This window comes from Carassius gibelio, chromosome B2, assembly GCF_023724105.1.
Source record: "Carassius gibelio isolate Cgi1373 ecotype wild population from Czech Republic chromosome B2, carGib1.2-hapl.c, whole genome shotgun sequence".
Taxonomy (NCBI): domain Eukaryota; kingdom Metazoa; phylum Chordata; class Actinopteri; order Cypriniformes; family Cyprinidae; genus Carassius; species Carassius gibelio.
Window position 1 is genome coordinate 21,714,767 of NC_068397.1, and position 25,804 is coordinate 21,740,570.

Here is a 25,804-nt window from a genome sequence, read left to right on the forward strand (position 1 = left end):
TTTCGAGATTACAAAAAAAAAAAAAACTGACCAATCACACAGAAACAGTTGTGAGATGGACATGATTTTATTCTATGAAGTTGATTTCAGGGTGAATAAATTCAATATTTTTTGGTAGATCATTTTTTATTATTATTCTAATATATTTGTACTGTATTATATTTTATAATTATTTATATTTTAATTATATTAGTGCTGTCAGACGATTAATTGTGATAAATCGTATCCAAAAAAATTGTTTTTGTTTACATAATATTAGGGCTGCAACTAACGTTTATTTTGATAATTGATAAGTTGGCAAGGTATTTTTTGGATTAAAAAACCTATTTTCTTTATGTTGGTTTTACTGACAAAAACACACTATTCCACATTCTGCCCAATGTCCTTAAAACAAATGTGCCAACTGAATGCTATGAAAACATACAGTGCTTAACAATTTATTAGACCACCTGTCATAAGACAAAACACAAATATTTTAGGAATCTGTCAAAAAAAAAAAAAAAAAAAAAATGTGAAATGTAATTTTTGGACAAAAAAACCAAAACAACTAAATAGTATTTATTCACATAATAACGAAAAAAGATAACAGCTCTCATGCTTGCTGGCATTGTTTAGGTACTTTTTGACTAATTGGGTATCTGAATAAAAAAACACTATAAAGCACTTAAAAATTGCATTAAATTTATAGCATTAAAAATAGCTAACTAATGTTACCAATAAAAAGCTTTCACATATTGGAGGTCTTACCAATACAGAAAGCTAAAAAATTATTTTAGTAATTACCAATACTGTTAGTTTAGAGCAGCAGTGGCACAAACCTTACAAAATTGGTTAAAAACCTTTTTTAACCCAATAATTTGTTTTAATAAATTTGTTAATCACTGTAGGCTACATAGTGAATATAGTTTAAAACTCTAGCTCAAAAATGAAAACAATAAAGATAATAAAGACAAATAAAATCACAGTAATGCTCTGCAGGAACAAACGTCATGTTCACTTTGATCAGAGTCAGTCTCCTCTTACTGTAATCGTTGTCGATGACTTTCATTATCGATAATAATCGATTTTATAGATTAGTTGTTGCAGCCCTGCATAATATATTTTTTCTTAAATATATATGCATGCATGTGTATTTAGATATACATAATAAATATACACATTACATACACATTAGGTAATTATCTTATGCTTAATAAGATTTAGATCTGATTTATGTGTATTATGCCCATACACACATTCAGTCCAGTTCCTTGTTGCCTGTCTGAAAATGTTTATTTCTTGAAAGCTGATTTACTTAATTTTCCTCCTTTGTCTGTAACTGCATGGATATCAAAGATTATTTTTTATCTTAAAACAACCACTGAACTCTCTCTTTGTATGTATTTCTTCCACAATCATAAAAACACACAGACAAATTTGAGAGCAGTAAAGATGGAGGAATGCCACCAAGGAGCTTATTAAAGTAAAAAGGTATAGCCGCTTAAGGAATGTCTTGAATGGCTGCTCTCTGCTTAAGCCTATTGAATGAAGCACCGTCCCACCGGAGAAGCATCAGCCGTGTGTGCGTGTGAGTGGATGTCAGGATCCTATCTTTAGATCTGAGGCATGGGCCAGTGCTCCCCCTCTATCTCTAGCCCACCCTCTTCAAGTTCTACTTCACAAAACCCCTTTGTCTTCTTTTCTTTACATGGGGGAAGGGTTATCCAGTAACTGGATTAGTCTTTTTGTTTAGTTATTCCTACTTGTCTGTTCATACACCCCCTACCTTTCAGTCTGCTTGTTTTTTTTCTCTCACTACCCTCCATCCCCTCTTTCTTCTCTTTCTTGTTTTCTTTTTCAAACTGAATATTCTTATTTAGAATTTACTCTAAACTTCATTGCCCCGTCTTAGAGAAGTCTTCATCTGGATGAGATGTTAAACACCAAATTTACACTCTAAAAGCTTAACCACGGCCTGTGTTTGTAGTCCATTCATCACTCTTTACTTTGAAGTTAAAACTTAACATTCCTGCCATTGGGAGTAAATTGAAGGGCCAGGAGTGGCTTGAAGGGGGGGCAGGTGGCAAAGTGCTCAGTTTTGGCAAATTAAATCACCATTTCTTCAGCATCAATGGATGTCACCAGGGTGTCGTGTCCATCTTTCGCTGTTGTCCCCGAAGGAGGGGAAGTGCAAGAAGTTTGTAATATTTGAGTGGGAGATGTTACCACAAGTAGGATTTTAAACTAATACCTAATACCTCCAGGTGACTCCAGGGGCCGGATTCATAAAATTAAGAAATTTCTTAAGATAAATTCCACAAAGTTCGTAAGAATGTTCTTAAGTGCAATTCTTGAAAAATTCTTAAGTTCTTAAATATATTCTTAAGTTCTTAAATATATTCTTAAGAACATCTTAATTTTTTTCTTAAGAAGAAAATATTATTTCAATGAATACATGACGCGCTGCTAAATTCACACTATTGTCTCCTTATGGTTCCTGCAGATTACCCTAATAATCGTAATAAGCACGCACCATAGACTGTATATTTTTGTCGCGACTTTGACTGGAGCTCAGCTTCACATTTTTAATGCGGCCTGTTTTTGAACAAATACTTTTAAAATAGCCTGTCTCAAGCTGCAGCAATATGTTTCATTCATTTTTGTGCAGTGTTTTTGCGCTCTCATCTGAGTGAACGCTTCCGGTATTTGAGTCCGCGCTTCTACAGCAACTGCGACCTGCGCATTCATATGCGCTGAATACTGCCAAAGATTATGTATTAATAAACTCAAATTAACGCGTTCAATTAAAGCTCCCTATCTGACTTGTTTTACAGTTGCTAATGAGTTTTGAAGTCTGCAAAAAGCAGCGTCATACACAGGTGAAACATGAGCGATCATGTTTACATTAACCGTAATCACTGTCCCTTGAGAAAACTCCCTAGTCCTCCTGTGTATTATATGTTGCTGTTGTTGTAATGCCTAAATATAACAAACAATTAATTTGAAATAACCCATAAATTCATTAAATAATAATTATTGTTTGGGAATTAAGGAAAGTCTGGATCTGTCCTAAATTTAAGAAGTTATTTACAATGATTTTTAACAAGATTCTTTTCAAGAATTTGAATTCTTCTTAGGTTTTGTCTTAAGAACAATCTTAAGAGAAAACATAAGAACATTCTTAAGAAGATTTTTTGGGGAATACAAAATATTTGCATCTTTTTTTTCTTAAGTTAGAAAATAAGAAGAAATTGGCAGTTAAGAAGAATTTTATTCTTAAGAATGCTTTGTGAATCCGGCCCCTGGTTTGATTGATTTTTATAATATATTATCAAATTGAAAGAATGCCAGTCTGACCTTCATTAATGATGAGTAAATCAAAGAGCAAAACTGTCTTCCTATTTGTATATATGTAATTGTACAAAATACAATTTCATAGCCACTGAGAAACATCTTTGGCTGGGAAGTTTTCCTAATTCACTGATTATTGGCAAGAAAGTTGCCATAGATACAGGACGTTTGATTAAATTTGCTTTCTTTATAATGTCATGTTTTATGCATGTTTTTACATGCGTTTGTGAACTTTCGCTGATGCTGTATCTCTTGTGCATTATTAACCCTTTCTGTTGTGAAATTAACTAGGTGTACGTTCCAGTTATGCATTAGCTACAGTTAGGGATGTGTCCACTCAGGAATGCCATTGACCGTAATGTGACCCGTGAGATTTCATTTAGTCATTGCCTTTGGATCTGATAGATGGTCTACATGCTGAAACATGCCATACTGCTGGATGTGGTTCCCTCAGGACACTCTCGACTTGTACCCCTACGCCCATACTCCCTATTTCACTAGCCTGTCATTGACTTCTGACCCTGTTTAATTCCAAAACACCCTCCTTTTTTCACCAGCTGATCACAGGGCAATTTACGGATTAAATTGCTTTTGCAGAAATGCCCTAATTGTTTGTAATAAAAAAAAAAGAAAGGAAATTAATCCAAAGCCAAGTTTTCCATATGCTTCCATAGCTCATTTTGATACTGCTGATATCAGCGATCACTCGTCATGTGCAAATGAAGTTCCGCTCTCTGTAGTCCTCCTTTTTCATAATTACATGGATGGGTTCAAGACGGATTTAAGAGCTTTGTACAGCATGCCGCCTTGACCTTATAAAATGCTGAGGTTTTGCAGAAACAAATATTTAAACATTCTAGAGCTGAAATGCTGTATTTTTGTCATGCCTATAGTGAATTACATTGCTAAATTGGCAAATAACTTGCTTTAGCTTCTTTGGTAATGATATGAAACTCTGGCTAATTAATCTGCTAATATATGGCCGTTTGATAATATTGGAATTCGGAATCTGAATCTATTTGTTGTAAAACCATATTCTAAAACCATCTATTTCAAGTAGGTTCGAATGTCAGATTACAGTTTGGACTGTACAGTTTGAACTCTGCAGTATGTGTTGTGTACATTTCAGCATTATATTACCTAATATTATAAAGTAATACATAGTTTATGATCAGTATTTATTTTTAATGTTCTAATGTTCACCAAGGTTGCATTTATTTGATCTGCTTTCTATTTTATTTTATTTTTATTTTTTTATATAATTTATAAAGCTGAGTTTTCAGCAGCCATTACCTCAGTCTTCAGTGTCACATGATGCTTCAGAAATCATTCTAATATAACTGATTAGGTGCTTAAGGAATATTTCTTATTATTATATTCATATTCAAGCGAATGAGAACCGTTTCATGGGAGATGCCAGGGGTTCGAGAAAAAAAAAGATTATTCGAATATCTAAATTGATTATTGAATGTCAACCCACTGAACGAATACTCAAATAATTGAATATTCTGGTCCAGCACTAATCAATATATACATTTTTAAGAGTGCTGATTGATATTTTGGTGGAAACCAGGATACCGTGTTTGTTTTTTGTTTTGTTTTCATATTAAATGAACATAATTTATTTGAAACTGAAATCTTTTGGAATATTATAAATGTGTTTCGGGTCAATTTTGATCAATTATGCATCCTTGCTCAATAGAAGTCCTTATAAAGTCAGAAATGGTGCACTTCATGGACATGTTTTGGTGTGAGAAACGGTTGACCTTTTGGTTCCTATCAGCTTGTTCTCAGATAAGCAGAGACGAGGCACCGGTAGTGTTAAGGATCTTGTAGCTGTCAGATGATAGCGTCAGAGGTTAGTAATTAACATTCAGGGTCTGCTGAAGCTCCTCTCTTCTGTCTGTCAGATGGCCGGCCATGTGATTACACTATTTGGTCTGAAAGGGTTTTTTCCTCATTGTCCATTGAAAATATGCAGAGTAAGAACAATACATTACAATGCTGGCTGCCTCCCAGATGTCACCAAATTATATCTTGGTTCAACTGCATCTTTCTGCTGCTAGCGATACAGGGATACATCTTGCAGGGGGACGTCATTAACAGTTCAAGACATTGCAAAGTTGAAAAGAATGTGTTCTGTTGTTCATGTTGTGGCACTGTCACACTTTGAGACAAAATGTAGGATTGTGTCATTTTCTGTTATGAGTCCTGAGACTCTGGATACTTTCCCTGAGTTTTCCTGCAGGCTTGTTTTAGCCGTAGCAGCTGTCTTGTAGCTGTCCACGTTCAGTTAGTTTTCGGGGCCAAATTTAGTCCTGGCATACTGAACTAACCCAACTAACTTCCATTCTTTTTTTGTCCTAAGAGATTGCTAGTATAGCATGCGCTTGATGTTCTGCCTGGCACCAAACAGCATTTTCAAGTTTGTGCTCATTAGCATGCCTAGCATAGTCTCCTGAGCCTTCACACAGCCAAAGACAGTATGAGGAGGAAGAGCGTTACCACTCATAGAAAAATGAATGGGAGAAAACACAACACTCAATATCGTGGCTTCAGCAAAGAACTTCTTGCCATCACTTAAATTGGCCTAATTTGTTAATGCATCACTTAATTCTGTATGTTTATGTTATGTATATATAATTTATATTTTCTATTATATATTATATACAATTTAGGTCACACCTAGGGTTGTGCCGATAGACGATAGTGTTGTGTATCGATGATAGTCAGAGATATTGACAATGGCAGATGTCTCTGTCGATAGTCAAGACAATATTAGGCTCATTCTTCTATTGATGTATTCAATAATAATAATAACTATTATTATGTTTATTAGGCGGCCTATTATTATTCAGTTATCAAACTGCCCTGCTATTTCCCTTTCGCACTGCATTACACACACACACGGCAAAAGAGGATTAGAGCCTGTAGTCGGAGAAAAAGTTGTAACGCTTTGACGTGATAACTCGTTAAATCCATGAAATGAAAGAGATCGAAACTGAGGAGTTGGTGTCCCACACATTGAATGTCTGGTACACAGCAACGCGTTATAAAGTAAAAACAAAATAATAACAAGGCGGCAGAGCGAACTTATCATCCATAGTGGTTCTCACGTAGTCCTTCTACGTCATCACCAAATAGTGTGCGTTATAATTAAGTGATCAGTCTCTTAAAGGGCACACCGCACTATAATGTGATGCATGCAAAAAAAAAAATAGTTTAGGCCCTTACAAAGTCTCCATCCACAAACAGATGTACATCGTCTGCAGATTTAAATATTTCATTGCACTTTAACTATATATGTGCCTATATATGTGCACTATTTTAAACGGGCCCTAACTGAGTTTAATGCCACAGTTATGTTAGAATGCATCTCATTCTTGTTTCTGTGGTGGTGCGTCGGTCTCGTCATGAGGTGTGCGGTCCGAAGAGCTGACTGATGCATCATTTCAATTCAGCTTTACTCCAAATATATGAACTTACCTGTTTTAAATACTTTATATTCAACGTGTTCGTTATGTCCAATATTAGGGTTAAATTGTTGGACTGATTTTGCAGAACATTTAGACTGATAACTTCCGTGTGCAGATGCGGCAAATTTGTCACAGGACCCGCAATATGACAGTTGTGTCCGACTGTATATATAAACTTGCTGTTTTAAATACAGTATTTTTATATTTAACTTTAGTTTATCAGTATGTTTGAAAGTATATTTTTTCGATCACTGGTGATTCCATAGGCTCTCTCTCGCGCACATGCACTGTTTAAAACACCAAATAGTTATGCTATGACAAAAACAAAGAGTCTCTCTCTTGCTCCAACCATGCACGCTAATATTGTGCATCGTCGATCTCACAGGCTGACGATATGACGATTTGAAAAATGACCATATCGCCCAACACTAGTCACACCCATCTATAACAGGAAACAATGTAGTTAAAAGCTAGTTGCACATTTTACAGTTTTGGCCACAATTCTGCTATCAAAAACATATTTCTGGTATCATAAAGGTTTTATTTATTATTTTTTTTTGGTCAGTAAGCCAAATTGGCCATCTTGAATATTTTAAAATGACATGCTCGGTGATGAGCTTTTACAATAAAGTCGGAATTGTTTTGGGGTAAATTCTTCATTCAACCTTTGATCAACAATTATGTAGTTTTAGTGGTATAGTGATATAGGGTTGGCTTCAGTACTGATGCTGTCATATGATTGGTTAAAACCTGAAACTTCCTTTGATTTTTTTGGGAAAGCATGCTGGTTCAGACTAAACAATTCGCGATGAACCCCCCAAGAAAATCTTTGATGAAAATCTTCAAAACCATTCAGCCAACAGCTACAGCTGTGAAGAGAGCAACGAATGAGTGACTTTGGGTGATATTAAAGTAGAGAGATAGAGAGATGTCTCCTTCCTCTTATCACTCTCAGAAAAGGATCCTTTGAAAAAAGCAACTATCCACTTTTGGATCAGTGCTGTATCTTTTTTGCTCCTTTAATGGCTGTTATCAGTGGTCCTGCTGATGGCTGGCTCTTTGCGCTGTTTTATTAAGGGAACAGCTGAGGGTGACAGACAGGAAGTTGCCAGCTGATTGTTGAACCTTATTAGAAATGAAGACTGGTGTTTTAAATATCACACTTGTCAGCTTTAATATATTTGAGCCTCTCAATGTTGATAGTCTGACTCCTTATTGCTTAAAGGTAGGGCTGGACAATAAGTAAATGTATATCACAATATATATTTTATCAATATTGGTGGTTATGATTTTTAAACATTTTCATTATTTCAATATACATTACCAGTGTTTCCTATGCATTGATTTATTTGTGGAAGCCACAAATAGATTTTCCGAAAGGCTTTGACAGTTTATATGAATGTGTCTTTCAAGGGAACCGTTATTTTCATCTGACAACGTAGCTTTTATCAGTCTAGTGCAGCTTTTTTGTACAGCCGTTACCAGGGAAACTGTTGTTTCTGCCAATCCAAAAGTGCCTCCTGCTGGCAGAGAATGAATTTGCTTTTTCAATGAGCCCATCTTCAGCAAAGTGTTTTTGTCATTGTTTGCTTTTTTTTCTACTTTCTACAGCAACTCTGCAGCAGCTTTTAATATTCTGACTGTAGCACTTTTGTTTCAGTCTATCAGAATAATCAGACTATGTTATAGTTCAAAGGTAAAGATATTAATATTAATATAGTGCGTCTGAGGCAGATGACACACTGGGCAACTTTTTGATCAATGTTGCCATCAATGTTCAACCAGGTGAGATGGAGCCCACAAACGATCTAAAGTGTCCAGAAAGAAAAACTGAAATGAAGAAATATATTGTGATAGACATGAAAATTCTGTCTTCATGTATTTATCTACATATTCGTTCCAAACCCATGTATGACTTTCAGTATATGGACAAAAACATTTGAAACAATGTGAGGAAATGATGACCGCTGTTCATCTACTTTTCCATGAGTTGTTTCAAAGCAATAGTACAATTTCTTGTACATTGCCAAAATTGGGAAATAAGACATCGGTTTATGATCTCATCATCCATAGACCCTGACTTGATAAAACCCCAATCCCAGCCATAGCCGAACCCGGGGGCTGTGGGAATGGGACAGAGTTAGCGGTTTAGGCCCGAGAGAGGCTCCTGACCTCCGGAGGCACCGCTGAAGGAAGCTCTCTGGACTGTTTGTGGGGGGGCTTGTGTGCGTCTTCCTCTTTGTCTCATTTGTTGCACAGGAAATGATTAAATGCCTCAGGGAGACCTTTCTCCTAATTATAGATGCAGTCTGTGTTTATGTGTGTGTGAATGTGAGAAGATGGAAAGAGATGCATTGTGCAGGCATGCAGATGCTTGCAGTGTAATTTTACCTTGTTTAGTGTAAAGAACCATCCTCTTATAGTAGAGGTAAAGAGAGAGGGGAAAAAAGGAGAAGAAGCCATAAACGGATAATTATGGAGAATGTTTCCAACACACCAAGTGTTTTACACACAGGAGACTGAAACTCTACACTGAAATCCTCTTGTTAGTGTCACCCGTGAAGACCTTTACTGCAGCTGCTCTCGACAAGTTCCACTCAGCAGACAAACATTTGACACACATGACCTTGAGTTTTTATGTGAGCAGGTAACTCTGTTAGCTATGCTCACGCAAACAGGATGTTTGTTTTTTGCCAAAGCATATTTGTTCATTTCCATGTTGCTTTGAAATATATTTTCCATGTTCTAATAGGCATGAGCACTCAAATCCTTTATTACACCAAGTTTTTTTTCCCTAGAATTTTTTTTTTGATTAGTTGTCTTTGTCTGTGTGTTTTGAATACATTTTATTTAATTGTCATTTAATTTACATTTACATTACATTCATTTAAAGTGTGTGTGTGTGTGTGTGTGTGTGTGTGTGTGTGTGTGTGTGTGTGTGTGTGTGTGTGTGTGTGTGTGTGCGCGCATGCTCCTTTTTTTGACAAGGAAGTTTTTTGTGAGTGTCATATCTATAAAATATTTATTAAAGTTCTTTACCCAGTAATTAACAACTATAAAGTCATTAGAAAATCATGGTAATTTCTTGGACAAAAGTGTGGGAACTTTCAAAATAAGAACGTTGAGCATACTAACTGGACTGATATCAAAAACCAAGTACGAGAAGACAAACACCTTCAAAGCCCATCTTTATGCTCATCAGACACAGTTGTTTAGTGACTAAATCGTGACTAGTGGTCTAAATATTCCAAGATTTCGGAGTTGGCTGATTGACCCTGAAGATGTTGTAACCCTGAGAAGTCGGAAGTTTAAATAAAGGATGTAGTAAATAATATCAGGGATTGTTATTTCTTTGACCCTTCACTTAGACAGTGATCCATCTCTTCTTGAGAAAGCCCTTAAAATATCATGTACCCCGGCACATGGTGGGTTATTTGAGGAGGAGGGCTGAATGAGGAGCTTGGCAGCACTTCAGTAACTGTTTATGCAGCTGTCCCATGTCCTGCATCCATGTTTAAACATGCATCTGTTTAACAATGTCCGCTTTTTCCACTCATGATCTCGAATAGGTTAAAACATCCTCCTCCCTTTTCCCCAAGTTCAACTCCTCTAGAGAGGTTTGAGATTTTTGTCGGTTTGGAACGAAGCCGTCGCATGCCCTAAAGGCCTGAAGTTAATGAACAGTAAAGTGAGTGTTGAACCGAAGCACCGTGGAATAGATTTTGTCAATGTAAAGTTATGAATGTTACTGAGTTAATTCTTAACTCTTCTATATACTGTACATTTACTAATTGAAAGTGCCTCGCTCTAACTAAAAAAAAAATCAACATTATGCTGCAAATTCTGTCAATTCAGCTCATCTTGTTGTGAACCCAGAATATTTCTTTAAGTTTGAGATTAAATGCTTTGAATGATTGAAATGCTGTTTGACTGATCTCTGGATTTGCAGATGACCTTTTAATTGCATTTCATGAGTTCACAGACTGACTGATCATACACACTTTTACTATTTTTAACGCCAGACTGAACAAGACCAGACTAGTTAGCACTTAGCTTCTCCGGCTGTCTAGAACTCAAAAAGCTACCACCATGTGTGGAGTTCCAGCATAAGAAAAGCCCATTGTTATGACTAGTCAACCACAAAGACTTGTCTCTGAACGCTATCTGATGTGGTTCGCAGGAGGCTGTGATGTGTGGCTGGAGTCACTGTGTGTCTGGACTGCAATGTGGTTTAAAATGCATTAATGCCTTGAAGCTCCGCCTCGAACCAGTGATGACAGAAATCTGACAGTAATAAAAAAGCAAAGACAAATATAATAGAATAAAAAGATACAAATGAAACAAACTTTGCTTTAATGATTTTTTTTTATGCAAGTCTCAAGCAGTTAACAGCCTACTTCAGAAATGAATAATCAAATGTAAAATAAAACGGCATAGTCTTAACTGTAAAAATATAAATAAAAATAAAAAGATTTGTGTCTTTTTAAAGCTACAAAAATCCTTTACTCGAGCAGTGTGTTTTTATTTATTTTTTATTTTATTTTTTTTTATTTTTTTGAATTTGTCTTTTTGTTGTTTGATTAATATTAAGCACACAGTCGCAGCAGGAATATTAGCCTGCTGTCACTTGAAGAGCCGCACTGATCAAATTTACCGTAACGTGTTTATTTTAATTCTCAGCTCTTTATGTTCATCATTTATTACATGACGACAAAGGTATACATGAATAATCACTAAATGCCACATTTTAACAAATTTTTTGCATGTATTTGACCATTTAGACACACACCCTGAGCTAAAAGATGACTTTACATGTCCATTTTCTGAGAGTATATATTGTTATCTTCCTGAGGAGCAGTTCAGAAAGTTATTTTTCATGCTTTTAACAACATGAATAAATTGACTATACTTAAATTTTGCAAAACTCACGTAAATTATTTATTTATATATATATATATATATATATAATTTTTTCTTTTTTTTTACTGATTTGCATGTGAAATTGAACTTTTAAAAACAGTTTTTTGATTAATTGCACAGCCCTAATTGATTACTGCTTATACACACCTGTATATTTTTGTGCCTACATTATATCACTTCAGCTTTATTGCAAATATTGCTGTTGGACACTGAAAGACCCATGTTGGTTGACCTCTATGTACAAAAACAGGATATAGTCTAGGATGTGTGATCTATAACAGTATTGCAAATGTTTTTTTTTTGTTTTTTGTCCCTTTTGACTTCAAGGCTGTGCAGTAAGAATTGTGACCCTGTTTTACTGTGTGTTTGCCCTGGTTTCCCACACTGCAACACACATTTGTAGCCACATGTCATTGTAGGTGGCCATTGCTGTCAAAAATCACAATAGCTCGTTTTGTTTTCCCATCCACTTCTCCTGTTTGGCTGGAATAGTGTGAAGCCAGTTACCCCTAATTGGTGTGGAAATCTCTTGACTGTAATCAAATTAAAGTCTTGAGTTGTGACAAGATTTCTAGATTTTTCTAGCTCTTGACTTAACCTTTCATTCTCTAGATTAGAAGATGCCCTATTAAGAGATGTTTGGGATTCGTTGTCCATAGAGCTAGACACCATCACCCCTGTTCGTGTCAACGCTGGCCATTAGTGATTCTCGCACCAGTGGCCCATGGTCTATCTGCTCTGAAACCAGTCAGGGGGCCTCATGCATTAAACTCAATCATTACATCCCATCCTCCTCTCTGTTTTTCATTCTCCCCCCTTCCTGCCTCCTCCACCCTGGCCAGAGAGCCACACTAGGGGTTCCCGCGCTCCCCTCTGAATTCTACACTCCCAAGAGCTCAACACCTTAACGCTGTTGACTTCTCACTAAAGAACAAGCAAACAGCAGCTCCTGAATAGGTGCTTAAGTTTAGGTGAAGATGGATCATAAATACAGAGCAGCTTACATGGCTCTTATCAGTAAGAATTCATGAGGGTTTAAATCGAAAGTCCACAAACTTGAGCACCTTTGGATCTTGTGGAAAATATAGTCAATATTGGAATGGAAAATGTCTATAATAAAGTTTGTTGTAACATTTGACTGTCTAATATATTTTTTTAAGAAAAAATAAGGTAAATACTGTTATAATCTGTAAATACTTCTAGCTAGGAAAGTTTAGTTTCACATGTTGCATTCTCAGCATATGCAATGAGCTTTTACAGCAGTTTGAAAAGAAACTTGCTGAGGTTTTTATTTAATTATTTTAAGTTTGGTTAGTTTTTGCCAACAAAGTCATTTGTCCATTGTACAACCCTACTGTGGTTTGTTCAATCAGAGATTTTGCTTGTTTATTTTATTATGATTATATTGTCAACCAATATGTTTTTTTGTTTTTTCGATATTCTATAGATGAGGGTTGGCAATATAAACCTATATCTATATCACGGTTTAATTTAAATATAGTAAATAACAGAAGCATAACAATTGCTGCAATTAAATTTATTTTATATAATGCTAATTAGAAATAATTTAAAAGTGAAACCATTTTTTTTTATTAACTAATAAAAAAATAGAAATATAAACCACTTATATTTTTAGATAGCAACTTTGTGATCTTGTAATTCTATTATGGCTCTTTCATAAATAAAGAAATGGTTTGAAACATGAATACAAATGAAATCAACAGTGGGAGATTCTGCGAATCTGCGTTCAGGTGCTGAATTCTCAGAGCTGTCAAAATAAAAGTCCTACTTACGATACTTATCAGCCAGACAAAAAAAAGTGCTGTCGAACACTAATAATAATTGGACACACAGTTTGCACTCCATTCATGTCCGTTTGAACCCCATGCAAATGTGATAGAAACACAAAGATATTCACGCTTCAAATGAGTGGCTAAGTTCACATTTTCAACCATCTTCTTGTTGTCTATTGTAACTGTCTCGATGCTTTAATCGCTTGTCCAGTAAGCAGAGGAGTACAGTTTTCCTTTTTTTTTTCATTAACAGATCATACGCTCTCTGATTCATTTCATAAAGGGCTCTGGGCTCAACTACTGCATTCCTCAGATTCCTCTATTGTATTGTAATGCATGCCATCCTCCTTCACTCCACCCACCTGCTGTAAAATCAGTAGTACATAATGGTCAGTTCCACTACTGATTGCTGATTGGTTTCTATGTGATTTCTCACCGTCTACTTCTGTCCCTGTTATCTCCATATGAACCGTTGTGGGTAACAGAAAGGAAGGGGTCTGTTTTACTTGGGTTGCAAGTTAAATTGAGCTTGACTGTTGCTGGGAAGCCCATGTTTTTACGTGACTGATTTGTCTTTCTCAAGTCTTGCAAGTTACTGGTTAATTAGAAGATTGAGCAATACATTTAGATCGACAAGTGTTCGAGATCTCAGAGCAATACGGTTATTTAACAAGATTAGACTAGAGGTCATATAATTTGTCAGTTTGGAAATCAGATGCGAGTGGTACAGACAGCTGTTTAACTCCACTGCCAGGAAATAATGCTTGAAAGCCTGTTTAAATGTAGAACATTTTGTTTTCTTTGCCTTTTTGGTTGATTTGTGTGAAGGGCGGAACAATTGTCAAGTTTGCAAATGATGAAATAAGCATCAGTTTCCTATGTGAACCTGAGTAAACCCAGCTGTGCTTATTTTGAGCATATGAACATGCATCACTATCAAAATGTATGTGTGTTTCAATTAAATATAAAGGCTATTGTTTTATCCCAAAATATGTACTCTTAAAATCTTATCCAACGGAATTATTCCTACTAAATAATTCTTTATACCTCTGTGAAAAGTGTTGCAAGAACTTTCAGGACAGTTTGTGCCGTCCAGGCTGATGGTGTGTTGTGGGAGTGTGGACGCTAACAGATGTTCGAAATATCTCCCAGCAGGCCGATGGGCAGATGGTGAAAAATGATGTACAGGAAAAAAACTGTCATGCCCACACATTTAAAAACTCAAAGCTGTCATTGTTCATCCCACCACGGAAGAATGCAGTGAGGTCATGAGAGGAAGTCTAATTGGACTGTAGCTTTGGGCTGAGGCTTTCCCTCCGGACAGCCCCCCACTCATGTCCTCACACAGCACCCCCTAATCCTACTGCTTCCCTGAGGGTCTCTCTCTCTCTCTCTCTCTCTCTCTCTCTCTCTCTCTCTCTCTCTCTCTCTCTCTCTCTCTCGGACACCTCAGGCTGTGTTTGAGAGGTTTGGAAGAGTGCTGAAGGAATGCAGAGAGAGGTGCAAGCTTAGTTACCTTACCCTACAGACCGTCTAGTGTTGAAATAGTTGAGTATAAAAGAATTGTCATTGTTTTATAAAAGCTGGATGTGATTTATTTAGTTTTGTTTGCAGCAAAGCTGGAGTCAGTCTCACAAAAGAGTCATATTTCACAGCAGAAGCAGTCATTAGTTTTTACTGTGGTATTGCAATAAAGTGCATAATCTCCCCTAATTCCATATAACCATGTATGTGACCAATAAAACAATCTTGAATCTTGAATTCTCATACTGCCATGTGTGAAATCCTTATTTTGTGTCTGGAAACTATTTAAAAATATAGAGAGTAAATTCATTTCCAGATTGAATAATTTACAGTAGTGAGAATCTATTTTATGAATAACAAAAATAACAACAACCATAATTGTATTATGTCAGTTTAAATTAATTTATTTTTGTTTAGTAAAATATGAATGTGGTTATTTGACAATTTTTTTTTATTTGAGATGAATATCTCCCTTATGACAAAAGACTGTTGTGAAGTGACCAACGCCTCCCCTCAGAATCACCAAATCCAATTCCTTGTTCTTGTAGGGAATGCCAAAAACGGACTGAATGGTTTTTCCACACCGTAAATTTCTCTCTACTAAAATGTCACATGGCATTTTAGAATGACTCATAATCAATTAAGCCATGATTAAAACATTCGGGCAGCAGTAAACTCACAACAGTAAAGCCTCTGAGTTGCTTGGATAATGCAGCCACTTATTCAGAGCTTTACTCCGTCTTGTAAACAACTTTGTGAATCACTGTCGTCCCCTGTGAGCCAGTCAGCCTGGGGCCCGAGACTCCATTTACAGCTTTGTTGAATGAAGGCATCTTTCTTTTGTTTTAACAGAGCTGTAGCTCTATTGTCGTAGGTCTTTATCACCTCACACATCTCCAGTAGGGCTTGAAGGTAAATGCAAAGGTGTGAATTCATAGTATGGCCTTTTGCAATGCGCTCCACCTTTTTTTTTTCTCCCTAACCCAGGAATGTCAATCCTGAATGGAATCCCTGATGGCAAAGATCTGGATCTCACGTTGGAAACCCTTGAATGGGCAGAACTTCCCCCACACAATGAGACCTGCGCATTAGTGTTTCGTTTGTGATTCGGGGTTATTTGGTGTTTGTTTTAATAGGATTTAATTGGGGCCATGTGACAGTTGCATACCAACAAGACTGACCATGTTAATGTGATGTGATTTTCAGAGCCGGGCCTCTTGGCAGCGCCTCCTTTTGAAAGGAGACTAGTCAACGGCCTCTCCATTTCAAAAGGCTTTTCAGTTTAGTCATTTCCCCCATAAAACTTGGATTTACCTTCGGCACACAAATAAATGCGTTTGACACTTTTAAAGGCTAAATCTTTTGCCCTCCACCTTGCCAAGCAAGAACGCACAAGTCCTTTGAGAATTAGTCCCTCTTCTTCATTAGACTGGTATTCCTAACAGAGATACTGTTTTCGTTTTTGTGTTTTCTTTACACTCGCTCTAATCAGAGGCTGGTCATCTTGTTTAAGGAGGAACTGCTAAGCAGCCATTGAAAACTTTAGTGGGAGTGAAAACTCAAGGATGTACAGTATCTCTTCAATGTTTTTTTTTTTCCCCTCAGTTCTGAATTAAGTCTCTCATTCAGGGCCGATGTGTTCTCGTCTCAAGGCTCTGGTCACTGTCTCTCCTCACACTCCGTTTAAAGGGGATTTATGGTGGTCTCTTTAGACAGCTGCTGCTTTTCTTCATTCACTTTTCAGTGTTGGACTCATTCTGAAATGTTATGATATATAGCTCCACAAGCTCTATGCGCACATCTGTTTGTGGTGCTGGTTTGCCACAGGTCTAAAACTTAATGAATGGAATTCAGCTTGGACTTTAGCAGGGCAGAATGTAGAACAAAGTTTCTTTATGGGAAGAGAATTGCAGTGTTGCAGCAGCTGAAATGCTTTGACACTGTGAGGGGAAAAAATTAAATGCACAAATTGTGTAGTTACGTTAAATATCATGTTAAACATTTCAAGTTTAGCGACCTTTTAAATTAATATAAAATAATAAAAGGTGTTTTTTAGTTTTAAGAAGAATCTTCTGCTCACCCGGGTTGCATTTATTTGATCAACAGTAGAGTAAAAACAGTAATGTTGTGAAATTGTGAAACTGTTTTCCATTTTAATACATTTTAGAATGTCATTTATTCCTGTCTTGACAAAAAGTTTAATTTTCAGCTGCCATCAGTGTCACAATCCTTCAGAAGTCATTATAATATGCTGATTTGGTCTTCAGGAAACATCAATGTTATGAATGATTAATATTGAAAGCTTTTTTGCTGCTTTTATTTTTGTAGAAACTGTGATTACATTTTTTTTTTTTCAGAATTATTTGATGAATAGATTTTTTTGCAACAATCTAAGTCTTTACTGACACTTGTTCAATTTAATGTGTCCTTGCTGAATGAAAGAACTTTCTTTAAAGAAATCTTACTGAATAGAATCGAATGGAGTAGTAAGTTAGCAAGGCCTGTGTTTTTATGATTAAAAACCTTCTCTCATCTTTCATAATGACCAGCTAAGTCCCACTGAACCACACTGCTGTTTCATGAACTTCCTCACCTCCTTGTAATGCCATACATTTACATCTCTCCCTTTTATAATAACAGTGAAGTCTTTTGCACTCAAACCCATGATCTTTAGATGTTTAAGTTCTGAAACGTACAGTATGTTTTTTTTTGTTTTTTTTTTTTATAAAACTACGACCACTTATAAATCATGAGAATTGCTTAATGGTATAAACTCTTCCTTGTTTGTCATTCTACTCATACTAACTCCTCTTGTCCTTGTCACACAGTTTCAGTTCTGGTTACAGGTATGAGACGGAGAGAAATTGCATCCTAATGAGTCTGCAGCAAAGCCTCAGTCCCCAAGGTTGATAAACCAGAGATATTATGAGCTTGAACAAGGCACCTAAACCCAGATCAGACCAAACGGTGTTATCCGTGTAATAAAAGTTCTAATTTGCCCAGTGTGACAAGTTTCCCATACTAAATGCAAAACCAGATGTTTTATAGGTGTGGAGCAAGATTTTAGACCAATGAGAATTTCCAGTGGGTGGATCTACACAAGGCTGCAGCTGGTTTGGACACTTTGTAAGGCAGAAAAAAAAATATTTGGTGAAGATATGACTGAATGTGTCTGTATGAGACAGGACAGATTGTGAAAGACAGAGGAAGTGCAATAGAATATCCCTGTCTGATAACATGAAAGCCGTGCTTGATATTTGCAGAAATCTTGATGGTGGATATGCCGGAGACAGTTTGATCTGAGCGGCACGGAAATGTACAGTTTTGTTTCTTCCGTCCTCTATCTATTCAGCCTCACTGTGGGGAGCCCCACAGTTTTTATCATCAATACCCTGATTGTTCTGGAAGGAGTGGTGGAATTTCTCTTTTTCCTCTGTTCACGGCGATCCTGAACTTGTAGAGCTGGGTTAAACCCATACTGCTGTCATTCAGGTGCCACAAAATGCATAACAGTCTTCACGGACTTCTTACAACTTCGTCAAGAGTGAAATAACCTGGCAGCATTTTATTGTATTATTTACACAAACCTATATTGGGAATATACTGAGGGATACAAATATCTGAAACTTTAAGAAAAATTTGGACATTTAAACAAAAAAAAACTTTTTAAGTTACTATAAAAATGGCTAAATAAGTTTCTTTTTTAATTTATATTTAATATTTTTAGTTATATTTCTTTATTGTTTTTATTTATAATGTAGTTTCTAAGGCAGTAAATAGTTTTCTGTGTATTACAGAAATAAAATATTTTAGATAATCATATACGCAAATTTAAATATCATAAAGCGTAATTAAACGTGTTGTATTACATAAAAAAAAAAAGTTCACTAGGAGTAGCAGACTTTCAGACCCCACTGTATTTATGGATTAAAGTCAACTTAATATCTGCATTCAGTGGCTGCAGTAATGAATAAGTGATTATGCGCAGAGGAATTTCCCATTAATGTGAAGATAAAAGAACCTTTTAATTTGCCTCCATGTAAGCCTAATTAAGTCGAGTTTGTGAAAAGCTTTTTAACTCCTGGAGTAGACCTCAATACATCAGTCGAGTTAGTTCATGAGCAGAGAGAGTGACTTTTTCCCATGAGAATTATCAAATAAAACCAGCAATCACAAAATTATAGAAAATAATGAGCACTAAATAAAGTTTAGGCCTATCTCCACAAATTCTTTTACATTCTGAAATAAAGTCTGAATGAATAAAGATTCATTTTTTCATCTCTTCTAGTATGTTGGCCATCGTAGCATTTCTTCCAGCTGGTGTACACGATGAGAAAGAGTCTCCTTCTGCTCTTTGTGATTTTTCTCAGCTTCAGGGGACACCTGTGGCTACTTCCCTCACAGCTGCAGTCGATGATGGTTTAGGTCTGTGCAATGTCTGCTTTGCTGACCCAAAGGAAATGATTAATCGCCCAAAGGATGTGCAATATTTTAGGGATCACGAGAACATCAGGTTTCCAATGTTTTTTTTAAGCTGACTGCATATTTCTTAAGATGTTTCTTTTCTTTTCTTTTTTTTTTCCTTTTTTTTTTAAAACCTCCTCTTATCACCTTTGCTGCAGTGATATAATTTTAAATTGTAATTATTTTGACTGTTATAATCATTTCAACATTGTTTGGAGATGTTTGAAACCCTATAGCCCCTTTTCATACGGCACGTTTTCGGCTCGTACATTACACGTCACGCCCTTACACGTGTCGTTACGGGATCTTTACGGGTTGTGTGTGAAAGCACGCACATATCCCGGGTAATCATTGGCAGTGTGAAAGTGCAAAATCTAGCGACCCAGGAACAATTGCCAGAAAACTTTACCCGTGTACTTGCCGGAATGGCAGTGTGAAAGGGCCTCATGTAGACCCTGAAATCACACCCTCTTAGTTTTCAATGGCTTGGTGACAAAGATGAGATGTCATCAAGTGTAAGTTCAAAGACCGTCCAGTGCAATGTCCCCCACAGGGCCAGACCCTTTGCTCTTCATGTGTGCCCTGGCTTCACTCATGCCTTTGAGCTCCAGTGAGCACTACGAGTCAATGCTCAAGTGCTCTTTGTCTGTTCCCCTGAAGCGCATTGGCTACGTGAAGGAGCTTTTTTGTTTTCCTCTCAGCCAGCTTCTGGCTCGATTCTTCAAGGCTTTGCCAAAAGATTTGGATTGTCTTGTTTTGTAAGAATGCCGGGGAGACTTCAGAGGTGAGGCATCAATGATGGCACTGTTCACCGTGACGCCAGCGCAGTCAGCAAAAGAACATGTACGACTCACATGTGAACGCTGTTTGGGTATAAAGTTTTTAAAAGTCATCCTGCTTTTGTCGGATCCATGGCATAGCAGTGCCATACGTGGAAGCCTTGGGTTGTTCCAGTGTTCAGAGCAACACTTGAATGGGAAATGGTCCTGTTTAGGCCCAATGTTCTTTCAAGTTTGCACTTGACTTGCAGTGCGTTACGATATGATCATGAAACAAATAAAGGTAAAATAATGGCTTGAAAACATCTGGATAAGGGTTGTGAGTAAGAGTAAGTTGTCCGCCAAGAGAGAAGTAGAATTTGAAACTATTGGAACTATTGGATAAAACTGTTGCTGGAAAAAACCTTTTGACACTCTGTTATGCTGTCCTGGAATTTTTCCGTGTGCATGCAAGGGAATACTGTCTTATTTCATGAGCGTGACCAACATCATTTTAATTTTTTTTGCAAAGGCCAGTGCAATCGTGTTTTTATGTTTCTGGTCACTTAAAATGATATTTCACTCAAACATAAAAAAATCTCACGTTTACTCACCTCAATGTTTCTCCTAACCCAGTTATGTAAAACACAAAATATGCTTTTGTCCATACAATGAAGGTCAATGGGGTCCAAAAAAAAAAAAATTGATTTACTCTTGAATGAATTTTGTTGCTTTTGCTTTTTCTCAAATATTTCATCAATGGCTATTGCAGTTTGTTTTAAAAAATTTTTTTTTTTTTTTTATGTTGGTCCCTAAGTTGGGATGTAACATAATTGACAATGTTAATTTTTGAGGAAAGTATTTTTATTTTTTTAAGCAATGTTTATGTTGTATATATAGTGCAAGTGCTTTTTATCTTAAACATTAACATCATGAATTTGTTTAGCATAGTTGGATAGCAAAATGTCAACATCCACTTTAATTGAAAACCGCGTCCATATTACATGAGCTTGTGTAAAGAAAAAATGTTATGAAGAAGTTCTGTTTTTTTTTGTTGTTGTGTTTTTTTTTTTTTTTTACTATTCCTTTCGGAGCTTGATAACTATCTATTTTGTGCTGATTGATCCTTTGAAATCTTTGATTCACCTTTGAGTCATTTTCAACTTTTGTTAAGCACTACGTGAGGCATTTTCAACTCATTTAATGACAGAAAAGCATAAAGTGCACGCCCTGTTGTAAAAATCTCTCTCACTTCTCTTAAACTTTGACCTTGAAGCATGATGTGTGCCGAGGGCTCCTAAAAGCCAGCAAGTTCATTTTCATGTTAACAGCCATAGTGCCCTCAGAGACTGCTGCAAGGTATGAGTCTCTTTGTCATTGCTTTAAATCAGTCCCTGTTTTAGCTGTAGTTTAACTTTTTGATGCAATCTCTGTGTATGTACTTAACACACAGTTGATCCTAGTTTTTTGCAGAATTGTTTGGAGAGCAAATTCTTTGCTAGAACAAACATTCGTCCCCCCAAATCACCCCCGTGGCCTTGCTGAAAGATGGTGTCATTTTCTTCACGCTAAATAAATGATGTCTCTCCATACCATTTCCATTTGGCCCCTGGTTGCAGTCTCTCCCAAACACACACAGCTTGCTCAGACATGAAAAAATATGTCTGTACACGCTCCGTATAATAGCTTAGGCTGGTTGATGATGAAATGATTCAAATTGCAGCAGAGATTTTAAAAAAGGTTGTTTAAAAAGGATAAAAAGAGATTTAAAGCAAAAAAACGTTTAAAATGCGCCATGTTTTGAAAATGAAAGGTAGTGTATATGGTGAATATTTTGATTTTCCTTTTTTTTTATTATATAAATTAATTCATAAACACCATGAACACATTTTACAACCTGAACTAATCCAAAAAGTCCGAAATTACAAACATGCTCATCATAGAAGTGGTGTATGCAGGTGATTGTATTTATACATTTCATTGTATTTTGAATAAATAATACACCAAAAACATTATGCCACAATCATTTGAAAATTGAGGCGTCCCCATCTAATTTCTAAGGTGGTTATGGTCCTGACCAGGACAATGGAAATTTGAGGGCACGGATTTGCAGATCTTATCAGACAGGAAGGAGCTCTTAGGCATTTTGAGTGAAACGAGGTTATGTTTGCATGACATTATGCCAGCTGTGTGTAAATTCAGGCTTGTCTGCTTAACCTTGATCCCTTTTTCTGGGCAGTCTGTCAGAGATGTGTGTATGTTTGAAACCTGCACGGCTGACTTAGTGTCTTATCCAGTCCTTGAATCCAGCTCTATCTGCTAGTGCGCCATACCCAAGCACAGATTGTTTAGGAAAGAGAGCATATGGTATCCAGTCATCTTTCATCTTTCGCTTTATCTGAACTCCGTTCTACTTTTAGTCTGCAGACACTACTACCGGTCTGTCTGTGTGATATCTGCCTTGCAGTCCCTCTACATTATAGAGCACATCTCATGTCTGTTTACCTAAATATATGCTGCATATCCTCACCATATCTGATCATATTCTTATCTGTGTCTTTCCCTTGTTTGCATTAAATATTAAGACTGGTAATGATCCTTCCATCCCCAGTTCATTGCTTTTATACTGTTACATTTTAGTTTTTTTTTTTTGTGTGTGTGTGTTTTGAAGGAATGAAGAATCAACTGTAACGCTCAATAATGCGTTCTCTCTTTTTCTAGGCAAGTCTTTCGACATCACCTATGTGCGTCTGAAGTTTCACACCAGCCGTCCTGAGAGCTTTGCCATCTACAAGCGCACTAGTCAAGACGGGCCCTGGATCCCCTACCAGTATTACAGCGGCTCCTGCGAGAAGACCTTCAGCAAAATAAACCGTGGCTTCATCCGCACCGGTGAGGACGAGCAGCAGGCTCTGTGCACAGATGAGTTTAGCGACATCTCGCCTCTCACCGGAGGAAACGTGGCCTTCTCGACACTCGAGGGCCGACCCAGTGCATATAACTTTGACAACAGCCCTGTACTGCAGGTAAACCAGCCTTCTATGTTTCTCTTTTTGAGCTCTCACTCACCTTCCCTGGATTACTCTTAACTCAGTCATGAAAAGCGTTCACACCATTCACAGTCTCAGACGTAACAAAGTTATTGGTGGGAATCGAAAACTCAGTTTCCAGATGTGTTGTTGTGTAGTAATGTGCGACTGCAGCCAAGTTCCTTTTCCAAGTTTTTTTTTAGTCCAGATTGAGCAACGTTCCGTTTGTTTGAGCCTCAAACAAACAGCTCGTAATTTAGAAGCGTTTGCATGTGAGAGATATGAGTATTTGCGAAATATATCAGTAAAACTAAATTTCCATTTACTGTATTTACTGGTTTTCTGGTTGCTGTTGTAACTGCAATAACAGAAAATCATTAAACAATTGCTAAAATTATAAAGTAATAGTGAAATAGTAGGATTGAAGTGGATCACATCTACCTTGATGATTTGTCTGCATTTATTTTTTATTCCTAGCGGAGTTTTCAGCAACCACTATGTCATTCATTTGTGCTACATTTGTGCCATAATAACAAACGTTTGTGCTGGTTTGGTTTCTTTTAACAGCACAAATCGAGCACAATCTAACGGCATTGGTTTAGAAAGATTTGGATGGCATTGGTGGAGAGTGACATCACTGTCCTGAATTGTTTGTTATTTCTAAGAAGGGGAATTATTTACGTATGATGTTCATTTCAACGGCACAAATCGAGCACGAATGAATGACACCAGTATAGTGCGATTTAGACGAATTGGGGTGGAGAGTAACATCACAGCTCCTGATAACAATTTATATCTATGTTGATATTAATTATGGCTATATCTAAGGAAGGAAAATGGATGCAATGTTTGTTTTAATGGCTCAAACCCAACACAAACGAACTGTGCTGATTTGGAGCAATTTGGGGAACATGGGGTGGAGAGCAATGTCACGCAATTAAAAAAAATAATGTTTAATGTCTCAAAGACCAAACCAGGACACACATTATTTTTTGCGGCACAAATGTAGCACAAATTAATGGCATAGTTTTGTTGATTTATTTCTTTTTATAGGGTGCCAACTTCACAGAGGTGTATTACGTTGCTTCATAAAAGCATACATTTTATTGTTAAATAGGTTTATGACATGCTTCTACCCGTTTCACACCACAGAATTACTGTTATGCACAAATCCTACTGTTACACTGTTGCATTTCACCAGAACTTGATATATTTCCCGAGACCACAACCACAGAAAATAACATTTTTCAGACTAATTAGATGAGTAAGAGACAGACGCTCAACCCAACGTGAGCTGAGTCAGTCCTTCCGCGTGCTGACTATGGAATTTAGTTGTCAGGCAGAGAAAGCGGGCTGCATGCAGAGCCAAAACAAGATGCTGCCGTGGTTACAGGGAGACGGAAAGAGGTTAAGTGTGTGAGATATGAGCAGGAGTGGGTGGACAGCAATGAATGTATGGCTGAATTCATGCATGGAAGCAGGCAGGCTGGCTGCTGTGTGTTCGTGAGACCCGTGCTGCGCTGTCCAGGTGCTACGTCGCCTCCCGCTCGCTCAGCACTGCCAACAGTTGCAACATGTTACTAGGCGACACCCCCAGATTTCCCACCCCGTTCTGATTGTGCTTGGCAGTGCACAGACACAGCTGGAAAAGAGTGTGTGTGCATGTGATGGACAACGTGCAGTGTACATGCAAGAGCTTGGATCCGTGTTAATATGTGTCTCCTTGAATTAGTTGTATCTTTTTTCATTTTTTTTCACAATTTGCTTTCATACAATGAAAATTCAAGTCGATCCAAGTGGTCTCTAATTCACAAAAGAGCATTTAATATAGGTAGAGAGATTTATATTCTTGTATGATGACACCTTTATTAAAATTAAGCAGTATTATTATGGAAAACATTTGTTTTTGTGATTATTTATTCATTGTTTTTCAAATGTAGTGTTACATTTACCAAATGTACAATTTTAGCCCTGTCGCCAGATAATTCCATATCAGACATCTCATCTGTCGTAAAGCTATTAATACCAAAGGCCAGAACTCTTTTTATAGGAATGGATCTGTTTCGGTGGGTTTATGTGGCTGTCATGCCAGGTCCTTTATAGAAGTGTGTGAGGAGTGAAGATGACTAGTTTGTTTGTGGACTTTTAAAAATAATCCACAACAAACTGGCTTCACTCGTCATCTGTCATTAATATCATTAGTTGTCAATAATTAGCTGTTACTTTTATATGTTCTATCTTTTGTTTCCAAGCAGTGCTGATGGTTAGATTTTGTTGCATCACATTTCTTGGGGGCTGAAAAGGGTTAAAGTCAAAGTGCAGTCAAATGTGAAAATCCTGTCATCATTGTTTTGCTTAAAACTCATGATGTAAGTTTTCCACGAAACACAATAGGAGTCCTGTTTGCTCTTTTCCAGACAATGAAAGCGGATGGTGACTAGAACTGTCAAGCTCTAAAAATGGCCTTATGAAGTAGTGCAAACATTTGAAACACTCGATTCAGACTCTAG

The 25,804-nt window shown here is 36.9% G+C and overlaps 1 protein-coding gene across 1 annotated transcript in view; it reads left to right on the forward strand.

Annotated features, from left to right (window-relative positions):
* The window catches only part of LOC127951242 (laminin subunit gamma-1), a 56,405-nt gene that overhangs the window by 9,943 nt on the left and 20,658 nt on the right, over positions 1-25,804 (forward strand). The window contains exon 2 of the mRNA XM_052549055.1: positions 22,987-23,291. Within this exon, the coding sequence (XP_052405015.1) occupies positions 22,987-23,291 (305 nt within the window). The remainder of the gene's footprint in view (positions 1-22,986; positions 23,292-25,804) is intronic.